The sequence below is a fragment of the Charadrius vociferus genome, unplaced genomic scaffold, assembly GCF_000708025.1.
Source record: "Charadrius vociferus isolate BGI_N301 unplaced genomic scaffold, ASM70802v2 scaffold62, whole genome shotgun sequence".
NCBI classification, from domain to species: domain Eukaryota; kingdom Metazoa; phylum Chordata; class Aves; order Charadriiformes; family Charadriidae; genus Charadrius; species Charadrius vociferus.
Genome location: NW_009647419.1, coordinates 1,511,601 through 1,524,025, shown reverse-complemented (window position 1 = coordinate 1,524,025; position 12,425 = coordinate 1,511,601). Strand labels below are relative to the sequence as shown.

Below are 12,425 nucleotides of genomic sequence, written 5' to 3'. Positions count from 1 at the left end.
AGGGAAAGAAAGATGCTATATGAACCTAACAAGAAAAAAACCTTTAGGTTAGCTGAGTAAGCAAGCTAGAACTGACATCAAGCCCAGAAAGGAAGACCACACACAGCCCAAAAACCTTAAGTACAAGACAAACTAGATAAAAAAGGAAGACGACTAAAAAGCACTTGAAAGGGAAGGTGCGAGCACAAAAAGACATGAGCAACCAACGTACACATAAAAGCCCCAACTGCCTTAGCACATACACATTCGTATCTGGAAATGGGACTCCAAATTTCAGCTCACCGCTTGTTATTCACCAGGTCATATTGATGGAACAGATTCCACATCTGCAGGCAAAGGCAACTTTCAGTAAGGCATACAGATTGACAGAGCTGGCAACTACAACTAACGCCAGCATCTCCTGCGCACAGCCCTATGTACACTTTGTATGGTTGAGGCAGCCTAACTGCACCCTTCCTTCGTCTTTGAAGGAAACAATGAAAAATCCAACAAAACAAGAGCGGGGGGAGAAGAAAAAAAAGCCACAGAACTCATTTTAATCAGAACAAGCAAACCACACTGATCTAGCACCACTAGCCTCTATAATAGCTTTGTCTCAACTGCTCAGGAAACGGAAAGACAGGTCTTCAGTTAAATGAATTTATACAGTCCAAGACAACTTATCATAGCCATGCAACTTTAATGAAATTGCTTGAGACAGAATTTCTCAAGATGCCATTGTATACTACTAATTTTCTAGGTTTCAATTTGCCAAATATTCTGTAAAGTTATAAAACTATTTCAGCTGTGCCTTTATGAACAGTACTATCAAAAAAATAGAGTTCACTTGATAGGACCTTCCCCCTTCCCAACTACTTCCATAATTAGAAGGAAAGCAACCTTACCCATTTTCCCCTCAGTAGGATGGGCTTAAGTATCTTCCCTTGCCTTAGTTGTATTATGGAAGTTCATCAACATATACTTACAATGAATAGCAAAAATCTTGCAGAGTGACACACCTCACCAAACAACACAAAACATTCTCAATTGCTTAGTAAGTACCCTCAAAGTAGAAAACACATGGAAGTAGCTGCTTAAGTGGCACTTTAAGTTTTCTTCAGAAACTCTGATTATGGTGTATTCATCATTCACGTGCTCAACTTATGTCTTTTTAATCACACTTTACTTAATTACCCAAGTGTGGTGAGGAGAGGGAAGTTTGACTACCCTCTCTTGGTCCTACTTTCCGTGGCAGATTTTATTAGACTACTTCAAGATTTAAATTACTAGTTTCAAATCTTCCTGCTGTTATCTTTAACAGACAAACTAGAAGAGTGAAGTATACATCAGTACTTTGGATTTCAGGAAAATCTTAATTGGACATATTTTACAGATCTTATGAATTGCCCCTTTTTACATGACACTACAGTTTAAGACTTAGCTTGCCTTGAAGAAACTGAAAGATTTCTCTATTTTAGCATGCTCAAAGAACCATCTGGCTTGCATACTACCTAACCCAGGTTTCAGGTGGACTTTCCAAACAGATTAATTCAACTTTTTGACTATAAACTTTGAACGCCTGAAATACTCAAACAGCAAATACTGGCTCAAACACACCAAAGCGGCCATCCCACTCTACCTAAGAGACTTGGCTTGCTTACCAGAGAGGTGGCAAGCGCAAGGGGAAAAAAGTTGCTCTTCTTTTCCATTAGCTTAGGTACAGCATGAAGCGTACATTTTAATTACCAAAACAAGAAGTAATGCATTTAAAGAAACAGCCTCCATAAGCAGTTAGCATTCAGTTCCTAATCCTAGTTAGGGAAAGAGGGACTAAGCATTTCCAGTGCAAAAACACAGTAGGCAGATTTGACCGACTACAGCTGTCAAATGCAGACAAATCAAAGTTACGCTATGACTTCTGCCCTTCTATTAGGAAATACAGACAGATTTAACTTCAAACATTCCTCAGTCGTAGAAGTTTGATAGTCTGAGGATGCAAATGCAAATTTATATTCTTATAAGTTGAACTGTTATAACACTCATAACTGCCAGATTTCTGGTATTTAAGGGTATTGTTGCTGTTTCATCACTGCATCAACTATCTTTCCTATCTGTGAAGGATTTAAAAAAAAAAAACAAACAAAAACCCATCATGTCCGAAACTCTTCTACTGGTGTCCTATAATCTGAGCCTTTAGAAGAACACCCTCCCCATGCCCCAGAGAAATAAAACCAAGAAAAATGTACAAAAAAAGTTATACCTCTGAAAAACAACTTCATCATCACTGTCATACCAGACAGTTTACGTGTAGAATATTGCTAGCTCAGGGCGAGCTTAAAGTGTGGTTCTTTTTAAAGTGGGAATGTAGCCAAAACTAGAGGTTAGCAAAAGCAAACTACTCAAAGAATCAACCTGCTTTAGTTACACCGTTCCACAAACTAAGTCCATTTCTTCTGAGTCTGCAAAAAATAAAACGGCATCCACAGCAGATTTTCTTAGCAAGTTAAACACATGATGAATTGTCATGCCAATAGTCTCCCGCTGAATTACTACAGACTTTGTCACACATTCACAAGTAAAAAAAAAAAAAAAAGTGGTGGGTGAGGTTACTTAAGAACCCATAAATGCTACTGCCCACTACTATAGCAACAAAGGGCCAAAGGTTGTGCATTTCCTCTTCCTAGAGCTAAAAAGCCACAAAAAAAACCCACACAAAGCACTTGTATGCCTTTAGTAACCACCGTCACGACCAATGATAATGAACATGTTTCTGCCAGCTGCATTTTTCTTAAAAGATCTCCTTGTTTAAAGTCTGTAGCTCGAAAACAATTTTCTTATGACAAAAGGAACAGAACATCAGATCATACGTCCTCAACTCAAAGACAGTAACTTTAAATATGGTTAGTAGCCTTACAAATACATTTACTTTTGCAATATGACTTCAAACGTTGCTTTAAAGCAGACTAATTAAGCAGGTTCACACCACTAATGAACTTTTGCATGTTGCTGGACACTTTGGAAAATTAACAGTAATTACAGCATCATAGAAAGGGCCCAAGATCAAACCTTTGACAGTTGTTCAAAACAATCCTAAAAATACACCATGGGAATTTCATTCCAACTTGATATATTTGAGCCAACCTGTTTTCAGTTCAGCCACAAGCAACAATAAAGAAAAAAAACAAGCAATAAAACCCAAACAAAAAAACCCATAATGTATGTGCGCAGAAGATAAACAATTGTGGACTAATGCAAGTCTAATCAAAGGAACATGGAAACTGAAAAAACACAAGCAACAAAGCAATGCTACAGTACGTAAACCTACAGAAAATAGCAATTCATGCATTCAGATAAGATGCAAGTATAATCAACAACTACTCTTTTTTCTACGCCTTTGCTATTAAAATACTCTGTATTTATTCATGGTTCAGTCACATCAATAAATCTAAAGAGCCTTCCCCACTGCTCTACAGCTAACGATACAGGAAGGTAGCTACCATGAACTATAAACAGAACGGTTTTAGTCTTAAAGTCTGCATAACACACAAAGCACAAAGTATTAGTTTCTTCCATTCTTCAACCTACACATTTGGAAGGCCAAACCTCCTGAAGTCTTATCCTCCTTTAAAGCATACAACTGTCTTCTGACAAGTACAAGACCACAGGTACCTGAAGCTACCCAAGTCATCCTAACACATATTAAAATAGACCCTAGCTTTTCATCAAATGCACTGAAAAATTACTAACTCTGAATTACTGAAGACAAGTGCTTACCTTCAATCCTTTTTAAGGCCGACAGGCAAGTATCCCGGCTTGGAAATTCAAATGGATTATTACAGGTCCGAATGGTGTCACATTCACATTTCCCGTTGATTATGTTACAACCTGTTATAAGGTTTTCATTGCACGGTTCAAATCCAAGAAGCTGATCATCATCCCAGTTTTCATCTAAAATAAACAAACAAACTCGCTCACTATTGGATTTCGGCTGCAGTATATAAATTCAGCTGCTTTGAGTTGGGTGTGATTTACTTCAACATAGCGCTAAACAGAAGATAACAGATTAGGAAAAAAAAAAAAGAATTAATCTAAATGGTGGGATTTGCCAAATACCATGTTTTGCAGCTGCTCTATTGCCCATTTTGCTATAGCTACTGGCATTGTTTACTTCCATCTGTATGAAAAACTGTGATCTCTCAGGGAAATGCATTGCTGTAGTACAAATGAGCGCTATTCTAACCAAAATAACTTTTACAGATACTTGAAGTAGTATTTATCATGGAAGTGAGAATGTTGGACAGAATCTGCAGCTGTTACAGAAGTCAAAATTGAGTTAGAAAGAGAGCATTTTTAAATCCGATTAAAAAATACATCACATAGAATTCACTCCAGAGATAACTTTTTGCTACAAAAATACTGCAAGATGCCAGGCCTTCGATTCTGTAACATGACCAGAAGTGAGCTTTCCAGCACTCCTGCATTACCATCCATAGTCCAGGAGAATCGCTCAAGCACACCATGCTCCTTACTGTTGAGGGGCAGGGGGACAGACGGGCTGGAATGAGTCTCTCTGCTCAAATAATTAAGCTCCCTTTGAATCAGTCCCATCAAATGGGCGTAACTCATATCCCTACTGTTCAACTGCCCATTTTCCTATTAGAAGGAACAAGATTATCCTTTTAGAATGCAACAAGATTATTTTTTTTCCTCCAGGAAGAGATAAAACCAGCCAATCCACAATTCCACCAAGATTACCAGTCCTACAAAACCTCAGCTTCCTTAGGTCAAGTGAACATACAGCAACACCCCACCAACCCAGAAGCTTAAGCAAGATTTGTGCTTTTTATGCAAGATTGAAGAAAATAAACCAGGCATTAGGTATTCTTTGCTATAGAGCACCAGATCACTTTCCAACCTTTTCTGCCTACCAAAACAAGTACTACAGAACAGTTACACAGATAATCCACTGACTTCTAGTAATGACAAAAAGAAAAAATACCTATTTCCAATCTACATCCTTGTATTCCCCAGCAGCTTTCACACTGTGCCTTCCAGTACTTCACCCCATTTTGTATACTATCAACAAGCAAGTTTCCAGTACAGATCCCAGCAAGTAACCCCTAAAGAAAAAGTTAAGGCACCTTCCAGCTATGAAGGGTAGGGTTTTCTGTTGTTGTTGGGGTTCTCAGCAGCTGTCCTCCACTATGGGAGGCCACAGCCAAAACACAACCCCATTGTCACTCAGTAGTCCGACTCTCAATAGCAGTCTAAAAGCTGATAGTAAATAACAGTATGTACACACACACACTGAGGTTGACACATAAGTGCTGTCCACTCACTGAAACATGCAGAATATCCACTAACCTGCTGTTTTTCCTGGTTGGGGGGGGGGAAACAACCAACACCTGGAAAGAGCTGTTTACCACTTAAGTACTGTACATGACCTACACAGCAAGTGTCATGGCAGACACTCACAGGTATGTTTCTCCCTGTACAGCCAACTGCTCACTTTCTGTTATAAGTTGGCAAAGCACCCTGCTGACAAAAAGCACTGAATAAACACCTAAGTCCACTTTAGACGTGAAGAAGGGAACCTCCATGGAAACCTCATGGCTCTTCTACTCCATAAAAATAGCAAAGGAAGAGTAGTCATTAACCCCAGGAAACAATTTGTCTTTTTTTTTTTATTTTTTTTAGTTAAAGTTAACCTATCATCCTGTACAGCAACTGTATCAATAAAAGTCAAAGGAAGTATAGAAGTTCCTGAAGAGAAACTATTAAAATTCTTTCAAGAGATGATGCTGCTTCAGTAATGCCTGGGACACTTTCATCATGAGGCGGCCATGCAGGCAGAGGGAGGAGGAAAAAAAAAAAAAATCATGAGAATTTGGAGAACAATAATACATCCTGTTTTTGAGAAGCCGGAATACAGCCTGGACAATTTGTATTTTACAAATCACAGCAGTATTCCATGTAACGACAAGAACAAAAGGGGCTACAGCTTTGCTCCAAGACTTGGTGTTTCAAATTCTGTAACTGCAGGGACCACAGCTTCATCTAGATTGGTCTGTTTAACCATCTTAAGAAAACAGTTTGAATTCCTCTGATTCCAACACATAGGGTCTCCTCCCCTACCACCCCGTACTGGCCAGGGCTTCGCCTGCCCCAGTGGCCATGGGACCCGTAAAGCAGGGCATCCTTGCCTCCTGGCTCCCTAAAGCTGGTCTACCCACCACCACCACCCTGGGACCAGTGTGGCGCAGACAGCTGGGGCACGCAGACAGCGATGACAGCACACTTCTGTTTTTCCAGCACACCAGTTCAGACCATTATGTGAGCTTTTACCCTGAGGTATTTCAGCACAAGAGCTTTTTCAGGCCTGACAGAGAGCTCAGCAGAGTCCCTGTCACACAAGAGCTGCACGCCCCACATAAGGTGGGACCCACCTGGAATGGAAAGCAGAGCCATCCCTTACGGTAGAATGACTCGATGCCGAGGCACCACACACTGTGGCACTACCCACGATATTATTCCATTTCCAGAACAAGTTAGTGTTTGCTATCTCACCTGCCACCTCTCATGGCTTTTCAGACGGGAGCAGAAAAGGAGGTACAGAGGACATGCACAGCCCAATGCCAGCTGCACCTCAAGTCTTCAATACTGCACCCCTCAAAAATGAGCTCAGCCAACATATTAAGAGGATGGAAGAGAAATCCCTCAGGAACACTTGCAGACTGTACAACCAACACACTGAATCTTGAAACAAGGTATTTTTCATTACTGTGAGTGAATATAAAAAAAGTCACGTTCAGATGGGAAGAATGGAAATCCACTTCTAGCCTGGATGTCTTTTACCAGGCTGCTTTTCACACAATTTCATTTAGAAACAAGATTTCCATCAATGAAGGAACAAACGTATAACAAGAAAAGAGCTTATTTTAGTTTAGTAAATCAATGCAAAGTCTAGCGTGATCTTTCATGAAGACTTAAGGCTCCTTTTCCTAGTTGATTTTGTCCTTTTATGAATAGAAATTAAAGGTCCTGTTAAACGAATACTTGTTTACCACTTAGGGTAAACCCTCAGAAGTCACATCAGTATAGGCAGAACAAAACTCCTTGGAATGAAAGGTACAACCACATGAAAGCTCTCACATGAGCTAAAGGGATGAATCCAGTGCCTAACTTGGATTCAAAGCTTTACTTATGCCATGGCTTAGGCTGGGCTAGCCACCAAATGAACGACAGATGCTCTCTTTTAAGAAGACGCTTCTTAAAAAAGCCTCTTAAAGAAGCCTTAAGAAGAGGCTCAACTGAAAAGTCAGATTACTATAAAGAAAATTAGTTCTGTTCTATATCAGGCCAGGACAACTTACTTGATACAAAGGCATCTAGTGCTCTGCTTGATGCAGATAAAAGGGTGGTCCAGTATAGCATGCTTGTTCCTTTAGAGGTCAGCAATACTTCAACTGATAACAGAAACACATTTTGAACAAAGTCTAGGCTCTGTGAAGCATATAACCTAGCCTCTATTACTCCCAAAATCATCATGTCCTGCAGACTCTTCCAAAAAACAAATTTTTACACACCAGTGATTCGGAGACCTGGGACAGTTCATGAACAATTCCAAACTGTAGCACAAACATTTTCCTGCACGCTCTGTTTGACCTCCCCTATGGCCTTCATTTCAGGAGAGTGCTCTTTCATGCGTACCTCTCAGAAATCTGGATGATATGAAAGAAGAAACTGAGATATAATCATTTGTGAATGCTTTACTTCTCCGCAAGTAGTGTTGACAAGACCCAAGTGAAAGAATTTAAAAGCCTCTCACACCTCAGTATGCACATCCTATCCACTAGCTGACTTACAGGACGCTTAAAAGTACAAAAATCAAGTAGGCATTTAACATTCTAAGTTTTTAGAAACAATCCAGCTGAAGAGCTGCCCAAGCAAACTGTTAGTTTTCATCCAAAGTGATCTTAGTTTAGCTGCAATTTCCACCATCTCATTGTGCTGGCATGATTAGGTAGGGGCAAAAAAGGGAAGGGCCACTCTTTTTAGCAGTCCTTAGTTGACATCAGACTGTTGTTATATAGCCACTCAACTACCTTTTGCACACATGTCTAGAAGCAGTTCAAATCCTCCCAGCAGGCCAACAACTATAGCTTGAAAGTCTCTCTCTTTCAAATCACTTTTATCTACATGCAGTTCCCCTCTCTTTCCAACTCATTCAGGCAAGTTCCCTTTTCAGAAAAGAAAGCGGCTCTGCATTTACTCAGACCAAAGTTAAGTTTTGGACATAATATTCCTTTAATTCTTCTAAGTGTGCTCTCATACCATAAGGAAACCATGGGAGGGGAGGCATCCAAACGTTAATTCCAAACTTTTTTCATTTTCTTCCATCATTCATACGATCATTTGCTTTCTGCAAAGCAAACGTTTCAGGTTGCTAATAATTCAAGCACTGCTCTGGGTTGCTGAACTCCCAAGTGCTGTCATAGCATGCATCTAAAGTACAGGAGAGGATTAAGGCATTAACAAGTTGAACAAGAGGTCCTTAAACAACAGGTCCAGTCTGGGAAACAGTCTGAGAAATGTGTCTCCAATAAGCAGCATTCCATCACTTCTTCCGTGCTAAATCCTACATACCAGCACTCACAATACAGCACCACAGCAGTGTGCCAGGCGTGATGTTCACGACTGAAGCATGTATGTCTTCTTCACTCGAAGAGCTGCTTGTGTTTCCAGAAAAGCATGCAACTACAAGAAACTAACTTGGAGCCTTATTTTGAAATACGCAGTAGCTCACTATAGTTGCATTTATTGTCCCCACATGCAAACGATCATCTCAAAACAGGTGCAAGTTCAAAGTACAAGGAAAGACTTTTTCAGAGGCTCCTCCATTGCTTAAAATTTTCACTTTCCCTTCCTTAAATTCCTCCTTCTGCCCACCACAGAATCTTCTCTTTTGTGCCCCAACCCTTCTCTTCCTTTCTGGACATTTAATAAATATCAGATATTGTTTGGAAAACCACATACTATTCTCCTTCACTGTTTATAAAGATAATGCATCCCTTCAAACCAGCAAGCAACATACTGGAATGGTCACTAAAGTATCACTGTTGAAAACTAATATACAAGCATTGCACCCACAGTAATCTTAAATTACAGTTCAGGGGTGACGGGGTAGACATAACTGGGGTGAATTGAGTGAACTCCCATAATTTACATTCAACTGCAGCATGTTACTCAACTATTCCTGCCTTTTTAAAGCTTGACAGACAGGTTCTCAGGATGCTGAAAGAACAACGAGACCATCAAATACATGGACTGTTTCACTTTCAGATCTGCAAATTCACAACTTACAGACTCCTGCATCCTTTTAAATCCTGCACTTGAAGGAGGAGAGAGAAAGGGTTTCACAGTGACAGAGAAGTGATCCTTACTGAGGCTGGTACTGCCCTCTGGGAAGGGGGGAACCTTTCAGAAGCTTCTCCATCAAACCAGACCCAAGGTCTGAGCCCCACACTCCAGCACACTGGTGCACACAACAGCATTTTCAAACCAGTGGTACTCATTAAGATGGTATGAGACTCTGAAAAGATTCTACAGACTTCCTAAAATTAAAAAAAAAAGGAAATACTTCTTGCCAGTAAGCTTTGGCTTCTCTTTGAACAGGAAAAAAGAAGGATGGAAAGGAAATTCATGTTTTGGAGGAGCTGAACAATAGAAATGACTAATCACCACTAAAGAATGCTTGAAACCCAGCCCCAGACCTTGAAAAGCAGCAGAAGGGAAGGCTAGCCTTGAAGTGAGTTTGAGCTCATGTACTGGCTGCAATCCTCTCCCAACTTATTCCTTCAGCAAAGTCATGAATCGGGGACCAGAGCTGGCAGAAACTTTGATGGGAAGACACACAGCTGAGAGTTTTACGATAAAGCAAGTTTTTCCACCTTTTAGAAGGGTCCACTTTCCAAGATCAATCTTCGTGTGGAATGCACATCAGTACAAAAGGGCTTTGCAGCCTCCTGATAAAATTTCTACTCAAAGCTAGAAAGCAGAACTGTACCATAACATTTGGATATCTCAGGAACACCACACATATAAGGGTTGTCTCAAACTCAACTGCCTGCTTTATCTTATTCAAACTAGAGCGTGTATCTCAGGTGATCAAATCCCTGATACAGTGAGAAAGATTTTTCACTGCAGCAGCGCTGCGTGTGTCTCAAGGCAGTTATTTCATACTAAGGAATGCAGAAAGTATTTAAACAAACCAGCTTTCCACTCAATTATCAGAAACTCCACCGAAGCCGTGAGGAAAGCAAGGAGATAAATGGAAGCATTAAGTGAAGCATGTGATGTGGACAACTATTTCAAGTCTTAAAGTTTTCCCTTGCCCACACTGTCTGCAATATTTCAGTTCTCTGAGTATCTCCCCCCCCCTTTTTTGGGGGGGTGGGTGGGGTGTGGAGGGCTTTGTTTTTTGGTTTGGGTTTTTTTTTAGTGTTTTCGGGGGGGAGGGGGGTGGTGGTGTTTTGTTTGGTGCTTTTGGGGTCTTTTTTGTTTGGTTGGTTTTTTGACTTTCACTATTAGGGTTCCTTTCAACAAGACTGAATGATGCTTCCAATAGCCTTCTGCCCCAAAGATGGTCTGAAATGATAAATAACGAGCCTTGAAGTCTGACCCCTAGACATTTAAGTACCTGAAAAAAGATTTGCAAATAAGTTACTTTAAACCTATGACCAGAACCATGTCTCGTTTGTAAATAGCTGACTGAAAATATTACACAGTGTCCCAGGGTTTAATTGGTCAGCCAGAGCCTCTGCCAGTACTCCCCTGATTAGAATGAGCATGGACAGCAGCGTTTCAGCTGTCCTAGCAGATTTTTCCTCCAGCTCTAGAAAACTCTTAAAAAAAAAAAAGAAAATAATTGCTACAGCTTCAGGAAAGGGCCAAACCCTCATACCCATTTTTCAAAGGAGGCTAAAATTCCAATTTATTCCCCCCCACACTTCAAGCTGAACCCACAGGCTTCAGAAGCCTGCACGTACAGCAGCACCCATCAGCTTCGCTGCAAAGCAGTAGCTGGCTGGCAGCTCGCTGAAGCTGCTCAGCAGAAGCAAAGCGGACAGGAGTAGGAAAAGTTTTGCCTAAGACAAGTTCTGGAATAGGGCTATGAACAAAGCAAAAACTATACCAAGAACAGTCCACACTATTAGAAGAAACCCGATATCCTAAACCTTTTGCCACTTCCCCCCCCCTCCCCCCAAGTCATTAACGCAGCATCACTGAACACCAGAATTGTAGGATGTTTCACAGGAATTACACCACATTTATTAGTCACAGACGACTACAGGAAAAACTCTACATACCGGGAATTTAGAATTAGCATCGAGGCTTTTTTCTTCTTCTAAAACCTAACTTAGAGATAGACATCCACTTGAGTCTTTCTATTATCAAAGCAGCACTTTTTACATTAGCTCACATAACACCATTATCAGTATGGCCTCAGCTTTTTATCAACAGCCCATCAGTAAGGGGAAGAAACACCTCCACACACACACCCCTCCAGCCTTTCTGAAAAACCTCCTGAACAGAGCCCAGCACAGGCTGTGGCAAAACCCTGAACTTTAATTTGTTGCAAGGATAAGTGACCCGACAGAATGGGGTCCCTCAGATTCAGAAACATTACAGTTGCTAAATTTTTCACTAATTAAAAAAAAACTAAACAGCTGAAGCCTATCAGTATCAAGGCAGCTGGCTACATAAACCTTAAAGTTTTGGAAATGATTAAGCACATGGGAATGGGTGCATGCCTGCGAGCCAGTGCTTTTCCTCCTGTCCACAACCCTAAGCTCTCCTGTTTGTTTTCCTATTGAAAGACTTTCACACTCATGACCCACAAGGTGTTAACATGATTTGAAGTTAAGTAACCAGTATACCCAGTGAAAGCTGCTGGGAACTGAATATTGCCCCCGGTAAAGGTGTGAATGGCTGCCATTCACCTCAATACATTATTAAGGGCTTACTTCCTCCAAACATGGCCAAACTAGTCTGTTTAGACGAGAGCTGCCTCAGGGACCATCTTTTAATCCGTATGCTTATGTGGAATTTAATCTAGATAGCCTTTTACAAAGGTATCTTCACATCTTAGTTTATATTGCTAAGTTTCTCCATATACATAAGCTTGCTACATCAGTATCAGTCATTTTCCAAATTGGATGCATATATAGCAAAAGGCAGAGTTAAAACAATATTGTCAGCCCACACAGCCCGTGTCAGGTGAACTCTCAGGCAAAATCTCGCATTCACCACTTCCAAGTTCACACTCCCTGTGGATTAAATGCCTTCTCAAATGAAAGCAGTTTACAAGTCACAAGAAACATTTACTAGGTCACTTCTACAAAGTATTTAATCCATTAAAACAGAGAAACATTTGGTCCTGTCTG

General features: G+C 40.6%; 1 protein-coding gene across 1 annotated transcript in view; it reads right to left on the bottom strand.

Annotated features, from left to right (window-relative positions):
* CRIM1 (cysteine rich transmembrane BMP regulator 1 (chordin-like)) overlaps nt 1-11,368 on the bottom strand; it is a 189,598-nt gene extending 178,230 nt beyond the window's left edge. The window contains exons 1-4 of the mRNA XM_009880437.1: nt 11,349-11,368; nt 11,005-11,149; nt 4,464-4,632; nt 3,754-3,927 (exon numbers count right to left, since the gene is read on the bottom strand). Coding sequence (XP_009878739.1) covers nt 3,754-3,927; nt 4,464-4,632; nt 11,005-11,149; nt 11,349-11,368 — 508 coding nt within the window. The remainder of the gene's footprint in view (nt 1-3,753; nt 3,928-4,463; nt 4,633-11,004; nt 11,150-11,348) is intronic.
* Nucleotides 11,369-12,425: the final 1,057 nt, after the last annotated feature.